Here is a 26,740-nt window from a genome sequence, read left to right on the forward strand (position 1 = left end):
TCTCCAGGATCATGACCTGAGCCGAAGGCAGTCGCTTAACCAACTGAGCCACCCAGGCGCCCCAGAGCTGATTGTTATTTTAATCCTTCATTTTGTTAATGTGGTGTATCATGCTTACTGATTTATGGATATTGAACCATCCTTGCATCCCCAGAATACACCCCACCCAATCATGGCGTGTGACCCTTTTCATGTATTGTTGAACTCAGTTTGCTAACATGTTGAGGATTTTTGCATCTGTGTTCATCGGGGATGTTGGTCTGTGATTCTCTTTTCTTGTGATGTTCTTGTCTTGCTTTGGTGTCAGAGTAATGCTGACCTCAGGGAACAAGTGTGGGAGTGTTCCTTCCTCTTTTGTTTTTTGTTTTGTTTTGTTTTTTGTTTTTTGTTTTCTTTGTGTGTATTTTTTGTTTTTGTTGTTGTTGTTTTGGAAGAGTTTGAGAAGGATGGCATTAATTCTTAAAATGTTTCGTGATTTCACCAGCGAGAGTATCTGACCCTGGACCTTTCTTTGGGAGGTTTTTGATTATTGATTCAATCTCCTTACCAGTAATTGGGCTGTTCAGATTTTCTGTTTCTTCACGATTCAGTCTTGGTGGTTTGTATGTTTCCAGGAATTCATCCGTTTCTTCTGGATTGTCCAGTTTGTTGGTATGTTTGTTCTATTAGTTTCTCATGATCCTTTGTACCTCCATGTAATTCGTTTTATGTCTCCTTTTTCATTTATAACTTTGCTTATTTGAATCTTTTCTCTTTTTCTTGGTAAGTCTAGCAAAAAGTTTGTCTATTTTGTTTATCTTCCCAAAAAACCAGCTTTTAGTTTTGTTACTTTTTGTTTTATCTTTTTAGCGCATATTTCATTTATTTTCACTGTGATCTTTGTCATTTCCTTCCTTCTGTTCACACAGCTTAGTGCTTTTTTTAGTTCCTTGAGGTGTAAAATTGGGTTCTTCTTAACGGAGATGTTTGTCACTATGGACTTTCCCCTCAGCACTGCTTTTGCTCTATCCCACAAGTTTTCATTTGTCTTGAAGTATTTTTTTATTTCTGCCTCGATTTCTCCTTTAGTCCATGGTTGTTCAGGAGCACATCATTTAGTGTCCACAGATTTGTGAATTTCCGTTCTATTTTGTAATTGGTTTCTAATTTTGGGGGTCAGAAGAGATGCTTGACATGATTTCGACCTTCCTACACTTATTGAGACTTGTTTTGTGGCCCACCGTGTGATCTGTCCTGGAGAGTGTCCCCTGTGCACTTGAGGAGACCATGTGTCCTGCTGCTGCTGGATGGACAGCGTAGGTCCATCTGGGCTCACGTGTAGTTTAAATCACTGGTTTCCTGTCTGGTTGATTTATCCAGTGTTCGAAGTGGGGGATTGAATTCTCTGTTGTTATCGCATTACTATGTCTCATTTCAGATCCGTTAGTATTTGCTTAATATATTTAGGTCCTCCCGTGTTGGGTACGTAAATATTTACCAGTGTTATATTCTCTTGTGAATCGGCCCTTTATCATTATATAATGACCTTTTTCATATCTTAATGCAGCCTTTGGCTCGAAGCCTATTTCGTGCGATGTAAGTCCTGCTGTCCTTGCTCTGTTTGTTTTCCATTTGCACGGATTACCTCTTTCCACCCCTTCACTCTGAGCCTATGTGTCCTTAAGGGCAAAGTGTGTCTGTTGCAGGCAGCATATAGGTGGGTCTTGCCAATTTTCAAATTAAGTGGTGGTGGTGTTGAGTTGCAGGGTCTTTATATATTCTGGACATAAAATTTATAAATTCTCTCTCCCATTCTGTGCGTTGCCTTTCCCCTTTACCGATTGTGTCTTTTGCTGCATAGAAATTCCTAATTTTCATGAGGTCCAACTGATTCATTTTTGCTTGTGTTCCCTCTCGTCTTGGTGTCATATCCAGGAAAGCATTTGCAAGTCCAGCATCATGAAGATTTTCCCTTATGCCTTCCTCTAAGGGTTTTACATTTTGGGGTCTTAGGTATAGGCCTTTGATCCATTTTGAGTTCATTTTTGCATGCAGTGTAAGGCGAGGATCTCCTTTGTATGCGGAGATCCAGTTTTCCCCACGCCGTTTGTTGTGAAGGCTATAGATACTTGTTTGGACTTGCTTTTCTCAGTTGACAGTTTACTCTGGAGATCACCCTGTATTGGTTCATCTGTATCTTCCACATTCTTCCCCACGGCCGCCGGGAAGCTCCCTGTGCCACGCATCATGGTTGATTTATGGGCATTGAGTCGTTTCCAGTATTTTGAGATCTCAAACGATGTTCAGTGAATCACCTTGTACATTTGCATTTTCACATTGTCAGAGGTGCTTTTAGGGGAGCTTCCTAGAAACGGAAGTGCATGGAGTGTTATTAGGACCAAATTTCCCTACAAGAGGCCTATGCCCTGTGTACCGCCAGCCATAGGTGAGGGGGCCATGCCGGCTTCCTCACAGCACCCCCCAACGCTGTGTTGTCACGCTCTTTTATTTTTCACCAGCCTGATAGCTTTGTTTTAATCTGCATTGCTACAATTATAACTACGCCTTTGGACAGTTTTCATATGCCCAGAGGTCATGTGTGCGTGTGTATGTGTTTGTGAATTGTTTGTTCAGGTCTTTTCCAAATTTTTCTATTGAGTTTTTGGTCCCTGGTCCCTTAATTTTTAAGTCCTTTGTATCTGGGGATATTAGTCCTTTGTCTGCAGTCAATGTTGTGAATGTCTTCTCTTGGTTGGTCATGTGTCTTTTGACTTTGTCTCGGGTGCTTTTGTCATGAAGAAACGTTCAGATTTGTCAGTCTTGAGTCTGTTGTCTCTGCACCATGAGCCACGGTGGAGAGCCCTTCCCCCATACCACGGTGTGAGGACCGTTCACTGTGCTTTCTTCTAGAAGTTGGGGGCTCTGTCATCTGCATCCCGCCCATGTCCATGAGGAGTTCGGTGTGTGTGATTTAAGGTCACCTCTTTCCAGTGCTGTCCAGGGTCCCTTCCTTAGCTGTCCAGCCTGCTCACTGGCCCTCTGGGAACAGCGGAGGCAGGGAGCCCAGGAGGGTGTTGCTGGGAGGGGCTGGGGACAGCTTGCCCTCCGGTTGGGATAAGAGTGAGAGGTGAGGGGTCCACTGCTGAAGATAGAAGACAGGCATGTTTTCGGGAAGAGGGGCACTGGGGGCATGACCCTACGGTGTTTGCTCTGGCACCTGGGTGTGTGGTGTCTGTTTCTGAGGCAGGGAAGGTGCTGGGGTCAGGCAGGGATGGGGAGCCCGTGGGGGATGTGTCCTGGTGCAGGGGTTTGCTGGTGGGAGCTCGGGGGATGGTCTGGCTGGGCTCACGGGTCTATATAGGTAACGTGGGAGCAGGGGCTGGGCCAGATGACAGCCCGGGTGACAGTGAGGAAAGAGGGGCCCAGGAGGGCAGGTGTCCTGGCACCGAGGCGAGTGGGTGCGGGAAAACAGGGCAGATCATCGGATGGTCTCAGAACTGGCCTTCGGGGACCTCCAGGGGCCTGGCTGCACCCCGGGAACTGCTGTAATGCCGCATCCTCCCCCAAAGCAGCAGGATGGCGTGGATCCTGACACGAGCGTCCTGGGTGTCAGTGGAGGGCGGGTGGGATGGTGACACCCACAGGGGTTGGGGTTCTCACCTGGCTCCAAGCTGGGGCCCCGGGACAGGCCTCAGGGGACTGGGGAGGGGGCTTCTTGGAGTGGAGGGTGTAGGGGACGTGGCTCTTCTGAGTTCTGCCCCTGTTCCCCCCTGCCCCGAGTGCCCCGTAGCCGTGATGACCGCAGTGACCACCCCGGCTTCCACAACAGAAGCTCACCGGCAGGAGCGACAGGCGGGAGCTGTCAGATGACACCGTTTTCGTCCTGGCTCACACTGGTGCACCCCAGGACGCGGGTGCCAGGCCAGGCCTGCAAACCCCACCCCTGCCCCAGGGGGCGCCGGTGGGGGGTGCCCCAGGCACAGAGTCACACAAACCAGGGAAACAAAGCCGCAGCAGAGGGGAGGTCGGAAGAGGGCGGCGTTCAGCACGGGGCAAGCGCGTGCGGTTTGTGTGAGGCCCTTGCCCAAGGAACCCAGGAAGGCTTCCTGAAGGAAGTGTTGCTCAGGGTGAAATCGAAGCTTCCACATCACTGTGATGCCCGCCCTATCTCGGGGGCCCCTGGGGAAAGAGCTGTGTCTGTGTGACGAGAAGTGCAGGGCACAGCACGGATTAGGATGCAGCAACTATCTAAAGGTCTCCACTTGCTGTTTCATGGGAGAGAGAATTTCCGTCTTTCGTGTGGGGTGGCTTGGGGGCAGGGCTGATGGATCCCAGGGCCCGTTCCCCTGGCCTCAGTGATCGTCTCCCCTTTGTTCTAGTTTAGCATCTCTGCTCCCAGGACCCCCACACCTGGCAAACCCTGTCCCCCCGTCCACGACCCGCGGGGGCTCTCTGCTCCAAGGAGTGACTGGCCTCCGGAGGGCTGGTCAGAGCGGTGTGCGGGGCGCTCGGTGTCCTGGGGAGAAGTCCCGGCCATGGGCAGAGGTGGGGGAAGGCAGGGCCGCTGCTGGGCTGGGGTCCGGGCCGGCAGCTCGAGGATGTGCGGGCTATTCTGGGCGGCAGGCAGGAAGCCGGCCGTGCTCCCGGCGGCTGCGTAGGGTCTAGGCCTGCTGTGGGCATTTCCCACCCCACGTCCATGCCCGTCCTGGCCGGCTCTTCCTTTCCTCTGCTTTGTTCCCTCCTCGGCCAGGGGCTCTCTGGCTCGGGCTGGGAGATGGTCCCTGGGTTGAGAAGGAAAAGCGGGGCTCTCAGGGGCCCACAGGATGGTGTGGGGCAGCCCACTTGGGAGATGCCCACAGAGGTGACTGGCAATGGCCAGGAGGGCCTCGCTGCCGATGCCTCCTTTCTGATTGGATGCATCCGGCATTGACTCTGCTTCCTGGTGCTCAGAGGCTCCTGGCGTTTTCCTCCTGCCTCTGGTTGGTGCACAAGAAAGCAGCACATCACTGACGTCACCCCACCTCCCACCCGGCCTTCCACTTGGGGTCTCTGGGGCCCACCCAGGTGCTCAGTGGGTAAACAGCAGATGCCAGCCAGAGCCTGTGTTCACTGATCCTGGGAGGCCTGGCGCACCTGATGCCTCTTCTCCCGAGTGAGGCCTTCCTCTGACCTTGTCACCGGAGGCCCTCCCAGTCCTCCACCCTGGTCCTGCCATCCCGGCCTCAGGCCTTCCAAACCCTGCCTCAGGGCCTTTGCATGACCGTTTCCTGCCTGGAATATCCATTCCCGGCGGAACTGCTTGTCCCCACCTCCCAGAGCGGCCCCCTGGCCCTGCCACTCGCTGGGACAGCCCCCTTTCTGTTTCCCCGGGGCAGCTGTCCCTGTTCGTCATGACTGATTTGTTTTCTGGTTTATTGTCTCTTTTTCCCCAAGTCGGCCTCTCTTGTGGAAGCTGGCGTAATGCCTGGCTCATCACTGGTACTTTCCACCTGGGGGTAGGGACGGGGGGCAGACCACGCCGGGCCTTGCAGGCGGGGTGAGGAGCGTGCATGTGGTTTTGAGCACCTGGGGAATGACTGGGGGGCGTCCTGGAGGTGCCCCACGGCACGGAGTAGGACCAGAGAGGCCTTGCAGGCCCCGGCGTCCTCCACGGTCAGTGTCCACGTGTGCGGGACCTGGTTCAGTCAAGTCCTGGGTACTCCAGGCGACTCTCCCTCCGTGACCGGTGGCTGGTGGTGGGTGGCCGAGGAGCATGTTTCTTGCCCCCGCGTGGCCAGCCAGGCCACCATCCGGGGGCCGAGGATGCTGACACCAAAATAAAACTGCTAATTGCATCCGGCGTTGAGTAACGCATGCCCGGCCGTGAGAGAGGAACATCAAGGCCCCAGGCCCGTCCTGCTGCACGGCTGGCCACTTCCTCCCTGCCTGCCCAAGAGCGGCTCCTGCTGAAGGCAAGACCCGGTGGGGAGCCCCACGAGGCAGGAGCCTGCGGGGCGCCGTGACCCCTGCGCGGGGCATGGGCCCCCGTCCGCCTGGGCCTCTTCTGTGGCACAGGCACAAGGAGCCCGGAGGGGGTTGCTCCCTGGCAGGGGGTGCTCCCTGGCAGGGGCGCAGGCGGGAGGAAGCAGCATGGAGGAAGTGGGAGCGTCTGTCTCAGGCCAGCTGGAGAAAGAGGAAACGGACGTTCTCCGGAGGGGCAGACCCTCCACAAGTCTGGCTCAAGCAGGCGAGACCTCATCTTGTCCAGGCTGGTGATGGGAAGCGCCCACAGGCGGCGCCCATGTGCCGGATGTCTGTCCCTAGGCGGCCGAGCCCCGTGTGGCTCCCTGATGACACGTGTCCTCTCCCAGGACCTGTCTCCCCCCTTGCCGTGCCCACTCGGGGGCCCTGCTCCTGGACCTGCGGGGGCGCCACGGGGCAGTCGAGGGGCTGGAGGAGCTGCCGGGCTGCGCCGCCCCCCTGCTCCTGCCGTGCCCAAGGGCCCAGGGCACGGTGCCACCAGCCCCTGTGGGCTGCATCTGGGGATGTCCTTGCGGGGCCTGGGTGTAGAGCCCCAGACCCTGGCTCGGGGCCCCGGGCACATGCAGCGCTCATCCTTGTCCCCCCTGGGCCCCAGGCTTGCCCGCTGCACCACCTGCTGCCGTGGGTACAGCCCGAGGGCCACGCTGAGGCCACAGCGGGTGGGGAGGGGCTTTCTGAACAGGAAGCTCCACGTGGATGTGGCGTGGACGCCATCCTCCGAGCGATGGGCCGGGGCTTCTGCACTGGGGAGGGGCCGGGGCTGTCGGTCAGGGGACCCTGCAGTCCTTGGTGGCTGACCGTGCCCACCGTGCCCACCGTGCCCACCGTGCCCTGGCCTGGGGTGCAGATGCTAGTGGGCCAGACGGCCCCTGGGGTAGGGGTGTCGGCAGCACGGTGGACGGGGGTTGCGCTGAATTAGAGGGTCAGCGCAGGGAGGGCCCCGTGATGGAGGCAGGGGAGCCATGTCTGTCTCCTGCCACCGACGTCCCTGCCTCACCCCCCCGCATCCCTGCCTCACCCCCACCCCTGCATCCCTGCCTCACCTCTGCCCCTGCATCCCTGTCTCCACCCACATCCGCCTCCCTGCCTCACTCCCACCCCCGCATCCCTGTCTCCACCCACACCCCTGCATCCCTGTCTCTACCTACACCCCTGCATCCGTCTCCACCTACACCCGCACCCCTGCCTCACCTCCCCTGCATCCCTGCCTCACCCCCACCCCCGCATCCCTGCCTCCACCCCCACCCCCACATCCATGCCTCTGCGCACCCCCGCATCCCTGCCTCATGCCCCCATCCCTGCCTTCCAGAGGCTTCTGGGCTGCTCCGTAGGAGAGCTTGTGTGCAGCCTTGCCGGACTGGTCTCTCTCTGCGGCCTGCGGTTGGGGAGTGCTACCACCTTGGGCCTGGGGCTGGGCCATGCTGGGGTCCCTGGGGGTGCTCTCGGGGGCCAGCACATTCCTTCCTGGCACCTCGCACACCGCAGTGGGAGGCCAGCGAGGCACTGTGCCTGGCAGTCCTGAGCCTTCCCGGCGCGGGCAGGGCCGGCTGCAGAGGCCCAGGTGAAGGGCCCTATTCAGGAGGCCCGCCCAGGGCTGTGTGGGTTGGCGCGTCCTGCTCCCTGCGGGCTGTCCTGTCCCTGGGTTCTCACCAGGTTCTTGTTTTGTCAGCAGAGGGCTTTGCTGGGCCAGAGTGGCGGGGTGTAGACAACAGGACCTTCTGGCTCTGCGGGTGGAGGGGACGGGCCCTGGCCTCGGGGAAGCTGCCAGCCTGCTCTTGGCCCCTGCGTCCTGGGGGCCTGGAGGTGAGGAGGATGTCCCGCTCAGGTTGGGGCCTTCATCCCGCTCGCTAGTTCTAAGAGGGGGTTGCCCCAGCGGAGAGCCGTGAAGCCAGCCCCTGCCCACTCTGGACCATCTGTGGGTTCCCAGAAGCCAGCATCTTGTTCAGAGAACCTGGGCCCTCCCGGGGCAGGAGGACTCGGGGGGGCACTGGTCACCTGGGCCCTCCATGGTGCCAGGCCTGCCCGGCAGCTGCCTCAGCACCTCCCCCAGGCGCCAGCCTGCTGGGATGAGGGGGACCAAGGGCTGGGAGAGAGGTCAGGGGCCACCCCAGGTGGGAGTGAGATTAGGGGTGTGAGCTGAGGCCAGTGGGCGCCCTGTGTGTGCCCGGTGGGCAGCCTTGACAGGGAGGGCCGGGCCGCTGGCCGTCTTTGGCTGCGAGGGGTTGGGTGGGCCCTGTCTTGGGTTAGGGGCTGCCGGCATGAGCTCTCCTGCCTCTCAGCAGTGCCTTTGCCTCCAGCCATCGGGTCAGGAGCCTGGGGCTTTGGGGACATTGGGGAGGGCGGGGAACACAGCTGCGAGGCTTGGCCTGACACCTGCCTTCTCATGCTGTCTCTCTGGGTCTGGGTGGGTGGTGGTCTCGGCCCCAAAGGACGGGTTGTATGGGTGAGCTGCCATGGAGTCGCGGGGCCAGGCTGGGGGGCCGCCAGGGCTGGAGGCTGAGGCGTGGCACAGGGTCTCTCGGGCAGTCTGGGCTGTGAGCAGGACCGTCCCTGGCACATGGTGTCGCCAGCACCGTGACGTGATTCTGCTGTGTGGTCTGGGCCAGCCCATCCTCTCTGGGGCTCAGTTTCTAGAGAAGCAGGGCCGACTGGGCTTCTCTCCTGGACCCCGTGCTCAGCTCTCTCACAGGACGGAGCCACGGCCCTAGAGCGAGGGTGGGGCTGCCCGCTCTGTGCTGGCTTTTCTCCTTCCTTGGGGGGACCCCAGGCCTGGCATTTCTAAGCCTCTGTTCTCCCACCTGTGAGATGGACGTCACAATACCTAACCCGCTGTGGTCATCCGGGGATCCAGGAAGCGCTCAGGCCTGCTGAGCCCCCGGAACCAGGCCGGCCGCACAGAAACCCCGGCTCTCACCGCTGTCCCTCCGCTCGGTGACCATAGGCTGCCACTCCCTGCTGGGTCACCCCCCGGTGTCCACGCATCAGAGGAGGGACCTCGGCCCAGAAAGGTGGGAAATGAGGGCCCTTCCAAGGCAGGGGCAGCCGTTTCAGCTGCAGACAGGAATCGGCAGTGAGGGTGTCCCCCCCACTCCCCACCCCGGTGCTGGGCCTCCCCTTGGAGGAGCCACAGAACCCTAGGGGTCCGGGACCCCCCTCCCCAGGGCATGGCCTAGGAGCCGCTGGCCCGAGGCCTCCCCATCCGGCTTAGGGATCCACAGACATCTGTGTTGGGAGAGACCATGAATACTGGGGGGCCTTCTCCAGCACTCTGAGTCTGGGCGTTGCTTCCCTGCCTCTCCACGCCACCTTCTCCTGACTTTGCTGTCTGCCCGTGGGCCATGTTCTCTCCTCTCCTTCGGGGTGGCTCATGCCCATGGTCACGCCCCCACGGAGACCCCCTCAGCAGCCCCTCTGGTGCCCGGCCTGGTTCCGGGAGCTCCGCAGGCCTGAGGGCTTCAGGGTGACCATGGGTGGCATGGTCGAGCGCTCTGCCGAAGCCTCTGTCCCCAAGCCAGCCCCTGGTGGCGTGACCCTTCGGGTGGCCGTGGAGGTGCCCCCGCCCCCACCCCCCGCACACACAAGGGCTCTGTGCTGAGGACGGTGTGCAGAGTGAGGGGACCCCGGGCAGGGCTGTCCGGACCGATCGTAGCCGGCACTGGGGCAGCCCTGTCTCCCACTGGCCGCCGCTCGGGGCTGCGGTGTGCTGTTGGGCGATCGGCCAAGGGAGGCCTGAAGTGCCGCCAGCCAGGGGGCCCCCCATTTCTGCGCCTAGGGGCCAAGGCTGTCCGAGCATGGCTGTCGGGGTGAGCACCCCTCTTGTCCGTTTGTCCCAAGGGGGACAGCGTCTCTGTCTTTGGACATCCAGGGAGCCGTCACAGGCCTTCCCAGGAGAGCGTGACCCCGTCCGTGCGTGCCAGCCGTCCCGGGCTCCGGGGAGAGGCCCGCAGGAGACCGTGTGCTTGGATCCCTCTGCCTCACTGCCCGGCTGGTGGCCTCGCTGGCCTTCATGTCAGGCTCTGAGAGGGCGAGGGCTGGAGGCGTGGGCGCCGGGCTGGCTCAGCGTCCCCCGTGGCCGCATCCGGGGCAGGCCCTCCCCGGGACCACGCCCTCAGGCCCCCCCTGGGTCTCCTGCCCACGCCGCTGCCACCATGTGCACCCCCCGCAGCTGGGAGGCCCCCCGGCCGCCCCCAGGCTCTTTTCTGCCATTGGTGTGCAGCCTAGGGTGTGTGCGTGCGGAGAGCTGCCTCCAGAGCTGTGCCCGGGGCCATTGGAAGGCCCGTGGGGGCGGGCCGAGGAGGGGAAGAATGGAGCACAAGGATCTCACTTCTTGATACACTCTGGAGGCCTGCATGGAAGAGGCAACACTGAGAATTCTATTCACTGAGCTCCTGAGTTGAGCCTAAAGGTGCATTCAGTTGGTTGTTTAACAAACATTGGTGTGCCGGGCCTGCAGAGGGAAACCGGCAGATGGGACCCCGCCTGGGAGCCCCTTTCTCCGTCGGGGAGGCAGCAGGGGGCAGCAGGCAGTCAGTGGTCTGTGGGGTGGAGCAGGGTCCATGGCCCAGGCAGGTGCCAGGAGGGCTCGGGGATGCTGGGGTGTGGCAGCCAGCCAGCAGGCGGAGGGGAGACGGCCGGGGCTCACCTGGGGGTGTCCTCCGTCTCTCCCGCTCGTTTGTCTCCCTGACGTGATGGGGTCTGGACGGCGCAGCATGCGGAACGGGGACCTCGAGGAGACGTGTGCACGTCCTGACTCCTGCGACCGATTTCATCTGGAGAGGGGGTCTTAGGCACAGTTCAGTGACGAGAAAGGAAAAGATGAAAAGGAGCTTCTGAATGTATTTTGAATTATATTTTAAAAACTGATACCAACCTCATACAGAGACAGCATCTTTGCAGGCGGGGTGGGGTTCAGCATCTAGAGGGGCAGAGGTGACCCTGGATTCCTGGGGGCCCTACGTGCGGTGACAGGTGGTGACGGTTGTCCTCATAAGAGGAGGGGCCATGTGACCATGGAGGCAGAGACCAGGCAGTGCGGCTACCAGCCCAGGGACACCTGGGGCCCCAACAGCTGGACAAGGACACAGCCGCCATCGCCCCAGCCCTCCCTGCCCAGGATGACCCCCCACCATGCTTGTCCTCACAGCGTCCATGCACAGCGTGGTATTCCTGCCCGGGGGACCGTGGCACTGAGCGCCAAGCCCAGGGGAGAGGTTGTCTTGGCCTGGGGCTGCGGGGGGTCCCGGGGTTGGCAGCTTGGGCTCACAGCGCCTGTGGCCTGGACATACTCCGGCTGGCTCAGCGGTCTCGGTGTCCCCATCAGTGGCTGTGACCTTCCTCCACACTCCAGGGCCGCCCGGGATAGAGGGCCAGCTGCTTGGCCTGGAGCCCCTGGAGAACCCATGGCACCTCGCCCCAGGTGGCCCCTCCTCACGTGGGGTGCTGGGACCCCTGCCGCACGGGGCTTACAGGAAGCAGCGCCGGGCACGGGCTGGGCCAGCAAGAGGACCTCGGCCTCCCTGCTGGGCAGGGTTGCCCCCCACCCCGGGGATAGCTCTGCAGGACCTGAGGCCACCCCCTGTGGCCTGCCCTTCATTTGTCGGGGCGGGGGGGGTCTTTGGAACCTTCCTTCCAGGGCAACTTTTATACAGAGAGAAGCCCTTCCGATACGGTTTGGACGTCAGTACCGAATCTGTTGAATCCCACGCTCCAAACCCTGTCCAACCTTGGGCTTGAGGTCGCTGTGACAGCCCTTTGTTTCTGTGCCTGCGAAGGTCCCCTCCCAGGTGGGCGGGCCTCTGAACCTCGCTCTGCCCTCCTACAGCCTGCCTGAAACTCAGGCAGCTGTCCACCGCTGCCTACAAACCCCTTTACTTCTGAAAAAATTTTAAATTGTGGTAAAATACGCATAAAATTTATCATCTTAGCTACGTCAAGTGCACATTCGCACTGTTGTGCAGCCGTCCCCACCGTCTGCCTCCAGAACTTTCCATCTTCCCAAATGGAAACTCCATCCTCATGAGACACCGACCCCCTCCCTCCCCCGGCCCCGGCGCCCACCGTCCACTCTCTGTCCCCGTGAATCTGGGGAACTCCAGGGACCCCGTGTGAGTGGATCACACGGGATTTGTCCTTCTGCGTCTGGTTCGGTCAGCATCTGAGACTCCTCCCTTTACACGTAACCTTTTCCTGGGCCGAAAGGACTCAGGCACTCACACAATCCTTATACACTCAGTAAACTAAGCCTCCCGGTCCAGCACGGTTCACATCCTCCGTGGCCTGCGGCTACATTTCCGCATCCTGGAATTTCAGCTTAAACCCCGGGGTAACCTGAGGGCCACATTCTTTGGTGTTGGGGGTCCCAAGGACACCGGGAGCTGCCCACGCTTTGTGTGTGCTGTGTGTGGGGTTCGCATGAAGGATCCCAAACTTCCCTGGGAAATATCTGGGGTGGAAAGGTGCCTCCCGGCAGGTGGGAAAACCTCACCAGGCTCCACAGTGCTTCCTGAGGGGTCCGGGCACCAGGGGAGGGCTGCGGTCCCCGCGCCCCGGAGGGCCCCCCTGCTGTCTTGGACCAGGGCCCTGGTGCGCCTCCTGCATTCTTTCCTGTTCCCAGGGCACCTGGCCCCCGCGGGTACTACCGTGATGACCGATAACATTCAGGACGTCCCTCCGGGCTGGCGCTCGTGGCCCCAGCCCCTGGCCAGCAGCACAAGCAGGGCATTGTCCCTCGGGGCACGGAGCTGCCACCACGCTGGGGGCCAGCATGGCCTCTGGGGGGTTGGCGTCCTTTGTCCCCCCCAGCCCAGCTCCTGCACCTTGACCCAGAAAATGGGTCGGGTCCCTCCTCTTCCTGAGCTGCAGTCTGCCAGCTCTTGGGGTCTGTGGCTGAGGGCTGGGTTGGAGGGGCGGTCTCAGCCCTGCAGAGGCCGGACGGGGGCATCAGGCACCCCGTGCCGTGAGCCCCTCGAGGACAGGGCCCTGTCTCAGCATCTCAGAGGCCCCGAGGCCCACCCAGGACAGGGTGGAGTAGACAGACGCACACTTTGTGGAATGATTTGTTTTTTTTAAGATTTTATTTATTTGAGAGAGTAAGTGAGAGCACACAAGCAGGGGGAAGAGACGGGGGAGAAGCAGGCTTCCCGTTGAGTGGGGAGCCCGATGCGGGGCTCGATCCCAGGACCCTGGGATCATGACCTGAGCCGAAGGCAGACGCATAACAACTGAGCCACCCGGGTGCCCCGTTGTTGAATGATTCTTTCCGAAACTAGCAGCACATGTTAAAATACTTGATGAACTCTGGAGGCTTCGGGATTACAGCCGGGCTGGGGAAGCAACTTGTGTGGCTGTGCGCCAACCGTTCCCCGACCCTCCAGGGAAAATACTCTGCAGCAGCCCCAGGAGGGGCTTCCCAGGGAAGGGCCCCGGCCCCTGCTGGCTCCCACCTCACCCCCCCCCCGGGCCCCCGCTGTTTCCCAACCCCTTACCCGGCCCCTGCTGGCTCCCACCCCCAGGGCCCGGAGCCTCCGGCTGTGTGGGGGTCTCCCTGGAACCTCTGACCGGGGGCTTGGGGTGAGGACACCCATCCTGACGTCCCCTCAGGGGGCCGGCTGGGGCCTGAGCACAGGAGGGGCTGCTTCCCTCCCGATGGTGCCCCCACCTCTGGGCTCCCCGTGCTTCTTGAGGCAGGCCCTGGCGGTGGGCAGAGGGGCCCCTGGACAGCCCGCTCCCCAGCCGCGACGTCCCGGTGCTGGGTACGTGGTGCCCTCCTGCGGGGCCTCGGTGCTCCTGCCTGACGCGCTCCTGGCGAGCTACAGCCTTCTGCCTCGGGGCTGAGCTCGTACTGACCGGACAGTCGGTGGTGGGCTGCCGCTCGGCAGTGATCCACTGCCGCAGGGTCTCCGTGACGCTGGCAGGGACAAGGAGGCCGGCTGAGGCGCGGCCTGGCGGAAGCAGGGGCCCGGCACGACACCCCGAGCGGGCGAGGTGCCTCCGTGGATCCCCTTCAGGCGCCCCCCGCGTCAGGAGGCAGGACGCAGTCCAGACCTCGGAGCTTCCCGGGCCTGTCCTGGTGGCGGAGCCGGGAGGCAGGTGTGCGGGAAGCCCTGGGCAGCGGCGCCCACGGACCCGGGCCTCACGGTTCTCGCCCGCGGGCCGTACAGGCGCGGGGTGTGGGCGCGTGACTCAGGTGCGGCCGGTTCTGTTGCCCGCGGGCCAGCTGGAGAACGGCCCCCAGAGAGGTCTGCGTCCTGCCCCGGCTCCCGTGCGTGCGGGACCTTCCGTGGCTTTGCAGGTGTGGCTCAGTGAGGACCTCGAGATGGGGTCACCCTGGCTTCTCGGGGGGCCCTCAGTGCCCTCACCGATGTCACGAAGAGGCTCCGGAGGAGAGGGCACGAGTGCTTGGTGCTCGCCCCAGGCCCGGTGCCGGGGTCCCTGCTCGGACGTCCGGGTGCTCTACCTCCCGTGGCCCTGTGAGCGAGTGGCCCAGGGCTCTGGCTTGTGTCGATGGGCAAACTGAGGCAGTCGGCTCTGCCCGGGCCACGTGGCCTTGGAGGGGCTGTGGGCGGGCACCATGTCTCCTCTGGGTGCTTCCTTGGCTCCGTGTGCACCCAGAGATCCGGGAGGGCGCTGGGTGGTTGCACCTGCTCTGTTTCCTCGGCTGAGCCGGGCAGCAAGCCCGCTGGGAGCGGGATGAGTAGGTAGCGGGACTCGAGAGGGCCTCTGGGGTGCGGCTCAGGACCATGTGGCACGGCGCACGCAAGGCCCTTTGCCCTCACAGTCCGTGGAAGGTGAGCTCTGTGCCCGAGGAGTGATCCGGCCACAGATGGGTGCTCACTCTCTCCATCGGCGTTCACCTGTGTCCCGGTGAGACTGAAGCCCCGTCTCATTCACCCCCACAAAGGGCTCCCTGTGGGGTCTGGCAGGGAGGCTTGGCCATGTCTGTTAAACTGCTTTACTGTGGGCTGGGGTCCTGGTCTCCTTGGTGGAGGCCCGGCGGGACCGGACACCCTCCCGAGCGAGTCGGAGGGTCCACAGCGCGGAGGCAGTACAGGGCGTGGCTGTGCACGGTCCCCGGAAGGAGGCAGTGCGGGCACAAAGACCAGGAGGCTTGATGCAGTCTCAGGAGTGCCCAGGAGGGCTGGGCGGCAGGGACAGCAGCGGGTGCAAAGGCCCTGGGGCAGGCAGGGCCGAGCATGCTCAGAAGAGGGGCGGGAGGAGCTGAGTATTCTGGGCTCGCTGTGGTGTCCCCTGGGGGATGGGTGTCATGGGGGACTCCCATGCAGGGAGTCAGGCTCACCTGACTGCTGATGGGGTGGGCTGTGGGGGCCCAGGGTGGGGACTGATGGGCAGGCTGCAGAGAGGGGTCGGCTGGGATCTGGCTTTGTAGGGGGAGCCGATCAGCCTGTGTGGGGAGGGAGGGGCTGGTGGCAGGTTTTGGCCAGAGCTGCTGGAGGGCAGGGTGTGGCCTGAGAAATTGGGGCAGGGGTGGGGGGTGGAAAGGGGCTGAGGTGGCAGGGGGAGATGCAGGGGGCTTCTTGGTGGGCACAGGGTGGGTGTGTGGGGGTGGGGGTGGACTGAAAGTCCCCGGGAGCAGCAGGATCTCGGGGTGGGGAGAGGGCTGGGGGTCTGGGTCCCCGACCACGCTGTGTTCCCTGCTGTCTGGTCTTTGAGGACCTGCCGAGAGGATGCTTGGAGCCCCTGGAGCCCCCTGGGTGACTCCCCCAGACTTACCCCTCCCCCAGGCAGGCCCTGTGACATCCAGGGATGCGAGGGGCATCCTCCGTGCCTCTGGCCCCTGGTGACCGCCGGTCTTCTTCCTGTTCTGTCTCTGTGGCTTCCCATTAAGGGAACCGCACCACACGTGGCCTGTAAGCATGGCTTCTTGGCGCCAGGCTTTAAGGTCTGTCCCACGGTCACGGGGGGTCAGAACTCGGCCTCCACGGCAGGCTGGCAGCACCCCACTCTGTGCACCTGCGCCTCGGGTTCTGGGCTCTGGTGGCGCTCCGAGTTCTCAGACTCGGGGAGGGAAGGGGCCTGGTCCAACGGCGCGGGGGTGGGGGGTGGCGGGGAGCCCCTCTGGCCGCCGGGCCTGGGCCTGCGTTGCCGGAGCTGACCACCGTGTCCTCCTGCCCTGCAGCTTCCTCATCGTCCTGGTCTGCCTCATCTTCAGCGTGCTGTCCACCATCGAGCAGTACGTCGCCCTGGCCACAGGGACCCTCTTCTGGATGGTACGTAGCAGTTCGAGGGGCTGTCCCAGCCGCTGGGGCTCTGGTCTCCCCCGGGCGAGTGGGCCGTGGGGTGGAGTGAGCTGCTCCAGGCCTTTCTGGCCTGCAGGATGACCCTGTCCCGGTGTCCCCTCTACTGACCGGCCACTGTGGGCAATGGGAGATTGGAGGTGTGGGGACCCCCACCCTGACTCCTACATTTGCCAGGATATGACAGTGAGGCTGTGATGAGAGGAGCCTGGGACTGGTGGTCTGGGAGGGCTTCCTGGAGGAAGGGGCTTCTGAGCTGAGCTGGGAAAGGAGGACAGGAGGAGCTGTGGGCAGAGCTTGCCAAACCTGCTCTGTGGCCCTGGGTCTGGGTGACTGCTGACCTGGTCTGTCCCATCCGGCCCCCGGCCTCTGCCCAGAATGCCCGGGCCTCCTGGTTGGCCCCTTCCACGGACCTGTGTCTGTCCACCCTGACTCGAGGTGCCATTGTCGTGGTAAACCAGACGTCCAGATGCACACGGATCTGCCTGGAGACTCCTGTCTGGGGGCATGTCTGCCTTGATGGCCTGACTGCCCTTGCTTGTTTGCTCCTCCCAGCGACCACCAGCATCCCCTGCCCGCCTAGCTTGCAGGACAAACCTGATGGCGTCCAGCGGATGCCTCTGGGCACATGACGTCTGTCGGGGGTGAGGTCTTCCCGTCCACAACCATGGTGTCTGTTTGCCAGGGAGGCCTTAGGCTTTCGTGATGTGAAGGTTATTGCTGGTGACGGTGGTCCTTCCTGCCGGCGGCCGCCACAGACGGCGCTCGCCCTTCCATCGTGTTTTCTGGAGGTCCCTCCCTCCCTCCCCCCTTCTCCCCCTCCCTCTCTCTGTCTCCCCCTCCCCCTCCCTTTCTCTCCTCCATCTCCCCCCTCCCCCAGGTACGGGAAAGCCACTGATGGTTGCTGACGGTTGTTCTCTGTATGCCTGTGGTTTGACGACATTTGGTCGTTGCTGGGGTGTCGGTCCTCTGGTCCGCAGTTTTCTGGATGTGGGCTCAGTGCGGGGTAGTGTGGTGGATGCAGCGGCTGCCGGGCAGGCCAGGCTTCACGGGGAGGGGGGCGCGGGCGGGCTCCCCGCGCTGCAGCCCCGGCCTGGCGGCATGTGCGTGTGCTCTTGGTTGGGGGTGCCCTTTGGGTCCGATGTGAAGGTGTTGACTTTGTCAGCTGTTCCTTGTGTCCTTGGAGATGGTGGTGACGGCAGGTGTCCGGCTGTGGATCCGCTCGCTGTCCCATGGTACCGTTTCTGTGCTCCTACTAGATCGTGCTTTTTTCTATAAAAGCAGGGACAGGCTTCCCGTCGAGAAGCAGGATGGTGAGCCTTTGGGCGATGGCTCTCCTCCTCCGTGTCCTCGGGTCCTCGGGTCCTCAGGACCCACGGAAGCCGCCACGGGTGCTGGCCTGGCCCGCGCCGAGGCCCTGGGGGCTGCAGCGTCCTGGAGAAGGCTGGCCGCTCCTGCATTGGGCAGTGAGTCAGCTGCCACCGTCCTAGATCCTAGAGACGGATGTCCCCAAAGCCCTGCCCTGGTGCTGGCCGGGGAGGGAGTCCGTCTCCCCTGCCGCTGAGCGGTGGGTGATGCTTCTCTCCAGCCTGCACCTGCTGCCCAGGGAGGGGATGGTCCTTCCACCCGCCAGCCAGCTGGGGAGGAGCTGCAGGGAGGGGGAGGGGAGCAGGGAATGTGGGAGGGGTCTCTGGTGCTTCGGGTTGTCCCACGGCCCTCCGAGCCCCGGCCTGGAACCCACAGAGCACGTCTGCTGTGCGAGTTGCTGCCGAGTCCTCTCTTCTCTGCACGTCCGAGGGCACCAAGCCCCTTACCTGCCGGAAGCCAAGGCTTCGGGGGGCAGTGGCCAGACTCCAGGGCACCCCCCTCTTGGACAGAAGTGCTGCTGGGCACAGGGTCCCAGAGACAGACCAGGGCCGGGACCCGGGCCCGTCAGGCCCTCGCCCGTGCGAGCGTCCTGGGGTGGCCGTAGCCAAGCCGCACAGCCGTGTGGCTCGAAGGGCATCTATCTCCCACCGCCCCGGAGGCCAGAGATCAGGGGCCAGGACCCCCCTGCCGGCGCGGTGTCCTCATGTGGAGGGAAGGAGCCCTCCGGCGTCTCCCCTTACAAGGACATGGATCCAACAGCATCAGGCCCCACTTCAGTGACCTCACGTTACCTTAATTACCCCCTCTCCAAATGCAATCGCATTCGGAGGTGCTGGGGGTTGGGACTTGAACATATGAGTTTGGGGGGCACACAGGTTAGCCCGTGAGACCCCCCTGAGTGGCTTACTTCGGTCCTGGGAGTTTCGCTTTTGGGCTTTAAGAAGCTCTGACAACATCGAGTTTGTGCGTTGATTGAGGGCAAGCCGGGCACCCCCGCATGCGGCGGGCTGTGTGCACTGAGGGTCCTGAGCTCCGGTGGAGACTGACCACATGCCTGTGCGGCTCAGGCGGGGCCTGCAAGTGCCGCTGGGAGGGTGGGACGGAGCCTGGCGAAGCCGCCCAGGCCCGGCCGGGCGGGACCCTCGCAGAGACGGTCTGCACCCCGATGCGTTGGTGGGTGTGCTCCCTGCGCTGGGCGTGGAAACCAGACCAGCAGAGGGGTTACCCCCACAGCAGCCCTGGCGGGGGGGGCAGACCCTGGTGTGGTCTGGCCTCCACTCTCCTCCTGGCCGGGAGCACCTCCCTCCCAGACCAGGCTTCTCGCATTCAGAGCTCATAGTCGACGTCGTGGCCTGGTGCTGCCCAGAGCTGCTGAGGGAGGCAGCTGAGGGCTCCGGTCGCATCCTGGCAGACCCCCTACCCCCCCGCCCTCCTGCAGCCCCCCAGCATCCCGGCTGCCCCTCATCCTGGCCACCCTCTCCATCCCCACATCCCCTCCATCCCAGGAGACCCCCCCCAGCATCCCAGCTGCCCTCCCCCCCCCATCCTGACCACCCCCTTCCCACCTCCGTCTCTCCGGGATGTCCTGCCAGCCTGTGGTCACAGCATTTCTGAGGCCCGCATGCCACCTGGTGGCCACTGTCTGAACTACAGGCACAGTTCCCCGAGCTGAGGATGGGGGCTCAGCTTGGGCTGGGGAGGGGAGAGGCATGCGGGTCAGGTCCCCTACCCCTTCCTCTGGGACCCAGGATGGGTGTGCCAGCCCACTCCTGCTGTGTCTCACCTTCCTTCCACCCCTTGGAGGACCGAGACCCTGTGCAGCCTCCCTTGTCCCCCCCCCCCCACCTCCTGTCCCTCCAGGGGCCCTCTCCACATGGCAGCCTTCTTTGGTTGGGGTGGGCAGTACTTTCTGAAACAAATCTGACCATTCCCCAAGCTCCCCGTTGTAATAAGTTTGGCCTCTCCCTCTGGGCCTCCCAAATGCTGCACGTTCCAGGCAGCCCTGTCCCCATAACTTTGTCCTCCCCTCCCTCCATCCCAGCACACTGTTTGGTGACCCTTGGACACTCCCTGCTGCCTCAGGGCCTTTGCACGTGCTCTGCTCTTGGCCTATTTTTTCAGTGTGTCACATGACTGACTTCTCATCTAGTTCTAGGTCTCAGCTTGGCTGTCACTGCTTCTGAACCTGCCATCTGGGGGTTCCCCATTCCTCTGTCCCAGGACACCTGCTCTTTCCCAGCAGTCTGGGCATGCAGTGGGGTGGGTGGGGGGCTCTGTGGGTGGGTTTATAGCTTTCCATTGTTGTACACTCCCCGAGGGCAGGCGCCCAGCAATTGCAATGACCCCACATGCCTAGCATGATGTCTCCAGGATTTGGACTCCCCGCCTTTGAGCCCCCTGCCCAGAGCTGCCCCCACAGGAGCCCCCAAGGCCTCAGCTCCGCCTCCCCCCCAGTAAATTAGAGGGGGTGGGACAGCCTCAGACTTCGCCCTCCAGTGGCCTTGCTGGGTTTCTAAGGACTTCCCAGCTCAGTGGCTGCATGGAGACGGGTCTTCGAGGGGGGTTTGAGCTGGCTGGGTCCGGCTGCCACTGGAGAGTCCTGGCCTTGGGGGGTGGCGGGCACTAGGGATGCAGTGGCGGGGAATGAGGCCGCCCCGGTCCCAGCCTCCAGGGCCAGATATGAATTATGTTCCGTGGTGGGTCAGGAAGGAAGTGCAAGGTGAAGAAGGGATCGGGGTGGGATGTATCTGTAGAGATGCTGAGGGCTTCTCCAAGGGGGGGGCAGGGGAGGTGGGCAGGGCCCGGGGTGGCCGGGACAGGCAGGGACCCCTCCCACAGCTCACAGCCTCCAGGGTGGGCTGGGCAAGCACAGGGCCCCCGGGGAAGTCAGGGGGACTTCCTGGGGACGCGTCAGACCCCAGGCAGAGGGAGACCCGCTGCGGGTGTGGGGAGTGGGCCTAAGGAGCCCTGTTGGCAGCCCTGGGCGTGGGCGGGCACGGAGCGGTGCTGCGGGCCACCAGGTGGCGCTGCTGTCCACGGAATGCGGGTGGCGCTGGCCGGGGCCCAGAGCGACGGGAGCCAGACCGCGGCTGGGAGCCCGGGAGGGGCCGAGTGTGGGCTCCGAGCGAGGGGCTCCGAGAGCGGCCTGATGGGTAAATGGTGGAAAGAAGTCACTGTGAGCTGTGCTTTCCCAAAGAGCCCATATTTCTGCCTTTCCTTTCATACGCTCCGTGTTTACGGAGCCGAGAGCTGTTATCTGGCCCGAGCAAGGGAGTCCCGGGGCGGCCTCCGAGGGATTAAGCGTTCTGCTGAACCCGCCGGATTCGGTGCGCCTGCAAAAGCCATTTTGGGAGGCATCGGCTCTCTGCTGCGGGTCTGGCTCCGTGAGCGGGCCCACGTGGGGCCTGAGCCTCGTCTGCGGCTTCCCGGGCAGAGGGCTCCCACCGCGCTGCGGGCGTGAGTGCATGGCCCGTTGCCCACGTGTGCGCGTGGGGCGCGCCCTGGTGTGTCTGCTTGTGCGTGTGGCCGCGTGCACACGTGTGCGGGTGCGTCCCCGCGGCCACGTGTGTGCTTCCTGCCTGCGTCCGTGTGCCCGTGGCCCGAGAACGGGCCCTGGGCGGGTGGCGGGAGACGGGCAGGCCCAGGTGAGGGGCTGGGTTCCGTCTCTCCCTCGGAGTTGCTCAAGCGCCACACAAAGAGGGGCTCCCGAAAGCACAGCGCAAACACGGCGTATTCCGTGCCTTCTGGTGCTGAGCATACCAGGGAATTGTCCCGCGATGCTGTGGTTAAAAACCCCGTGAGCCGCGGCCCGGAGGCCTGGGGGATGAGGTCATCGCTCGCGGCTTCCTCCCTCGCTGCCGAGGCCCCCTCAGCCCGCCGCGGTGACCCGGCCCTCCTGCCCCCCGGGGTCCCTGCTTCCCCGAGACCCTCAGTTTCCTAGTTGCACTGGCAGGCTCCCCCCGCCCAGGACTCTCGGCCCCCTTGACAGCCCTCGATGGGTCCCCATTTCCTGGAACAAGGTCCAGGCTCTGTCCCCGGGCCCCCAGCCCCCGCGGACCCGCACATTTCCAGCCTCGGCCCTGCACACCCTTCCCACACCAGCAGGGACGGCGGGGCTGACCTCAGGGCCCGTAGCTCCCATGGTGGGGAGGCTTCTGCGTGCACCCCTCTGCTGTGTCCTTCCCTCGCACGGAGGGGGCGCGACTCACAGAACTCAAGTCCCTTGTGGCCGCGGTGTTCCGCTAACAAACCCCGAGGTCTTGTTTTCTCGGGGGCTCCCTCCCACCCAGAGCGCTCTTCCCACTCCGTCCTCCCCTCCCTGCGTGGCGAACCCCTTCCGCATCCAGCAAAGGTCCGCTCTGGCACGCCGTCTGCCAGGACGCCTCTCTGCTAGCCCCGTGGCGTCCCCTGCTTCCTGTGCTGGACCCCAGGGTCCTCCGGGAAGACCTCCTCTCTCTGCTTTGGAACCTCGAGCTCCTTTGTCTCTGTCCCCGGCACACTGGAGCTACCTGGGAAGGCTTGGGTCCCGCTGCCGGGCTCTTCTCTGATGTTCTGCCCTAGAATGGGGGCCACCGCCACCCCCCACCCTGGCTGGGATGTCCGCTGTGCTCGTTCCGCCCGTAAAACACCTACTGTGTGGCAGGGGTAGGTGTGCAGAGAGGAGTGGCTCTCCGGGGCAGAACACGGGCTTCGTGGCTTCGTGTCTGCAGCCTGCGGGGCCCTGCCGGGGGGGCCAGCACCCCAGCGGGGGGAGGGACTGACCCCCGGCCCCGCAGGGTGGGAAGGCGGTGGCGTGCACGCCCCCGTGTGTGTGCGTCTGCGTGCTCTGCACCCGCGTCCTGCTCGGGTCGCAGCTGGGTGTGCGGATTGTCCCCCTGCAGGCTGGGGGCTCTCGGCTGAGCCTGGGCGGCCTCCTCGGGTTGACCAGAGGCTTGCAGCTCTCAGGACAAACTCTAAAAGCTGCAGAAGAGCCTCAAACAGGGGCAACCCGCGTCGTGGGTGTTTCTGTGCCCGTAAGATAAGGAAGGGCAGGGGATTTCTCTTCAAGGGGTTCTGGCCGGCTGAGGGGCACCGTGTGGCCGGAAGCCAAGCCTGGGGTCCCCGTTGTGCGGCCTGCAGTACGGAGTGGCCTGCGACTCCGCTCAGCTTCCCGCGCACAGGCCCTGAGCCCCACCCGTGCCGACCCGGGGTGACGGCGCGGGGACGCTGCCTCCGGACGGGGTGGGGACAGAGGTGGCCGTGAGGGCCCAGGGCACTGGAGGAGGGCCCTGGACAGTGCTGTGGGGCTGTCTCCCCTGTGCTGGGGGGCGGGGGGGCCCCGGCTGCTCCCCCTCAGTCTGGGTCAAGCCCCAGCACCCCCGCATGTGTCTGTGAACCGTCTTAGGGGCCTCTTACCAAACTTGGAAGCCGTTGCCCTCTAGGGACCTTGGCCAGTGCGCCAGAGCCCCATGACGGTGGGTGGGGACCCCCGAGAATGAACCCCCCAGCCCCCCGGTGACGGTGGGCATCGGCCTGAGCCACCCCTAAGACCCCCGAAGCAGGGGCCCCCATGCTTCCACACCTGCTCACTGGGCTTCACCTCCCTGCCCCCCACCCCACCATCTGACCGCCGTCCACACTCAGGGCTCGCTGCAGGTCCCACATCTGCATTGTAGTCTCCTTATCGTGTGGGGTTGTCATGGGTTTTGATCTCCATGACCCGGGTGCTCTGGCCATTCCTTCCTGGTCTTCCTCCTGTGCTTTGGGGGGCCAGAGCCGCTGTGCCTGCTTTAGAAAGGGGAACGTGCCCTGGCCCCCCAGGATGTCTGAGTAGGAGGAAGCCGAGGGTTCGAGGCTCGGGGGGCCCAGGGCAGCGGTGGGCCATCCCCACCCCAGGGGCCATAGTTCCCACCCCACCCGGGCCCCCGGGCCTGGGGAGGGCTCCAGGGTTTGGGCTGGCTGCGTTCCTGGCCCGGAGGCAGCTGCCCCTGAGGGGACAGCCGACATTCCTTCATGCGGGGGTCTGCACTCAGCCGAGGACTGTGAAAGCAGGAGTCCTCGCTGTAACCGGAACCTTCTGCCCGTACACCGGGGCCCTGTGTGTGGAGGGTCTTGCACTGGCTCGTTTTCTATAACAAAGACGTCCTCTGTGAGGCCCACAGCCGGGCCCGTTATCTGTCTCCAGAACTGTCCTATCGATCAAGTCTGCTCGGGACGCAGTGTGGGGCTTGGGCAGGGGGTCGCAGAAACGGCCCCAAGTGTCTGAAACTTCCCTGAAACACACCCCAAGTCCCCCACGGGTGCCACTGGAGGGAAAGGGGGGTGGCCCTCGGCGGGCACGTGTCTCCTGCGGGGTCCCCGGGGTCGGGGGGCGACTCCACAGGGTCCGAGTGGAGGCCCTGGGGCCCCGCGAGCAGCCAGGCCTGGCGGACATTGGCCTCTCCTGCCCTACGAGGAGCCCGAGTCTGGGCCTGACTGTGTCCCCACGACGCTGTCAAACCCTGGATGTGAGGTGTGCGCCAGCGTCTTCACGGGGGACCCCGTGCGAGCCCCAGTCGGCACCCCCGTCCGTCCGCCCTGGGCCCCGCCGGCCGGTTTGACCCTGCTCCCCTGCTCCCCAGGAGGCCGTCTGCCCCGACCACTGGCCCCTGAGGGCGGAAATGACGGGCCTGCCTGTCGGGGAGCATGAATGCTGGGGCGGGAAGAGCCCGGGAGCCGGGACAGCCCAGACGCAGGGTGGGCGGGCCCCACGCCTCTTCTGGCACCTGGGTGCACGTGTGTGCCTGGTTTCCAGGCTTTTCTCCCCAGGGTGGCCAGGTGTCTGGGTGGCCTCATGTTCCCCACCGTACCCCACTGTCTTCTTTTCTCCTTCCAGAAATTGTGATGATTCAGATCCAGGCTAGTAACCAGACACAGAGCCGCCCTGCGTTGGGGTGCAGGGGGGTGGGGGGGATGCGTGGGGCCCCCCTGGCTCTGGGCAGGCTGGGGGGGCTCGGCTCAGCCTCCAGTGTCAGCAGGAAAACAGTGCCCCCTGCCCGCCTAGAAACTGACGCCCATACGAGGGGCGCGTTCAGCTGCACCCGGGGCTGGCTCCCCGCACGGTGCTCTGGTTCTGCTGGGAAGGTGCTCCCAGGCCAGCTCCTGTGTCTTCCCTCCTGCCTGGCCCGCCAAAACTCGTTGTCAATGTCTCCCCGAGGCCCAGGACAAAAGTCAGACGCTGGGGTGGGGGCCCCTTGCTGTGGGCCCCGCAGGCTCCTCCATTCGGGGATTTAGCGGGATTAGAGGGTGCCGTCCGTGGGACAGGTGTTTCCTTTATGCTCGGCCCGAGGGCTGCAAAGACACTCGTCATTAAGTGCCACATTCAGTGGGGGTCTCCGGCGCGGGGTAGCTGGAGGGCCGGGTTTTGTGAGGGCCTTGTTTTCACATCTGACCCCGGCCAGCTGGAGAGCCTTGTTTTAAGCATGGGGTAACAGCTGACATAACATAACGGGGACCGAGCTGAGCAGGCAGTGTGTCGCCGGGCGCGGGCGGGGCCTGGCACTGGCACTCGGCGGGGGGCTGCGGGGGACTGCCCTGGGGAAGTCATCCGGGGTAATAGGATGAGCCCGGAGGGCCCCCGTGGCCGTGGGGTGCGGCGCGGCAGTGTCTGCCGGCTGTCGCCGCCTGGACGCGCGGGCTGCCCAGGCGGCGGGTCGCCGGGCGGGGGCCACGGGCCCGTGCAGGTGTCTGAGTCATCGCCCCGGGGTACGGCATTCAGACGGGTTATAATCACGTTCTCTGCTCCCCAGGTCACACAGAATGAAAACCAGAGCCCCGGCTGTGCGGCCACTGCAGTGTGTCATTGTGCGACTTCACAGGCGGGAAGACGGGGGCTCGGTGCAGCTTTGCGGGGTCAGGAGCCGCGGCCGCACGCCCGGCCCCCGGCCCCCCGCCCCATTGCACTGACCTCGGGGCTGGGGCGCAGCAGCTCCCAGTCTGCTCTTTTCTGCTCTCTGGTTATAAAATCGTGTGCTGGTCGGGCAGATTGGGTGGGGCGAGGGGAAGGGGGGCTGTAGGTGACCCCAGGGCTGCTGCCGGCCCTTCTTAAGAATGGGTCGGAAATGGCCTTGACCAGGGGCTAGCCCAGGGTGCCACCTGTCAGCCCCTTCTGCGCCCTGGGGCTTGAGGGCACCCATGCGTTCGGAGGAGGCCCGAGAAGCCCATTGAGCGTCTTCAGGCTCACGGGAATTGGGGGTGATGCTGCCCTCCCCGGTCTGTGGCTACTGGCCCCCTGGGAAGGCGAGTTCCAGGCCTCCCCTGGGCTCGTGGCTGCAAGGCACGGACCCCCAGCCCGAGGCCCACGGTGGCGCTTTCTGGTGGATTTGACCACCACTGGGCTGAGAAAAGTTCCTCGTGCCGAAAGCCGAGCTGGGGCGCCCGTGCCCAGTGGCTCTGCCTTCCCAGCTCGGTCGAGGTCGAGGGTAGTTGAAGTAGCGGATCGGGCCCTGGTGCGGCCCCGAGGCCTGACCGGGAGGCGGGCACGCGCGGGCGCTCACGGTCACACACAGGTAGGCACACGTTCGGACGCGCACGTGGAGGCCCCCGCGGGTAGACACACTCACGTGGCCTGCTTGCTCAGGCGCATACACGTGTCCGCGCGCACACTCAGCCCTGGCGCTTCGGGCCGGCGGGGAGCGAGACCCCCTCGGGGCCGCGTTCCATTTGCACATTTAATCCAGAAACTGTCAGCACGGAAGCCTGGAGGAGAACAAAATGTCAAGTGTGTGCTGAGAGGCGCAGCCTGCCCCCTTTCCTGGCGGGCGATGATCTGGTCAGTTTCCGAGCACGATGAGCTGAGAATAATTTGTGCATTCAGAGCAGGGTTCGGTGGGGAGGCCTGGGGGAAGGGCGGGCGTCTTTGCTTCGTTTTCAATTTCTCGAGCTGTCCTGGAGCCTCTTCTCGGGGGCCGCTCTCTACACCCGGCCGGGGAGGGTCAGGGACGAGAGCCGCGGCCCTCGGGGGTGGGGCCCGGGCTGGGGTCCGTGTGTTACTCGTTTCTCGGTGTCGCCTACCCCGTGAAGTCCCTGGACCCGGCGTTTGCTGGAAAGCCTGGGCTGCATCACCACCCCTGTAACCTCGCTGTTTCCGGGGAGCTGGGGAG

The 26,740-nt window shown here is 63.4% G+C and overlaps 1 protein-coding gene across 14 annotated transcripts in view; it reads left to right on the top strand.

The window, feature by feature from the left end:
* Positions 1–26,740, top strand: part of KCNQ1 (potassium voltage-gated channel subfamily Q member 1) — a 323,759-nt gene that overhangs the window by 31,530 nt on the left and 265,489 nt on the right. For all 14 annotated transcript variants that reach the window (XR_013442244.1, XR_013442245.1, XR_013442246.1 and 11 more), the window contains one exon: positions 16,136–16,226. Coding sequence is in view for 11 of the 14 variants with exons in the window: in XM_078057620.1 (XP_077913746.1) it covers positions 16,136–16,226 (91 nt within the window). In the remaining 3 variants the exon portion in view is untranslated. The remainder of the gene's footprint in view (positions 1–16,135; positions 16,227–26,740) is intronic.

This window comes from Halichoerus grypus, chromosome 11, assembly GCF_964656455.1.
Source record: "Halichoerus grypus chromosome 11, mHalGry1.hap1.1, whole genome shotgun sequence".
Lineage (NCBI taxonomy): Eukaryota > Metazoa > Chordata > Mammalia > Carnivora > Phocidae > Halichoerus > Halichoerus grypus.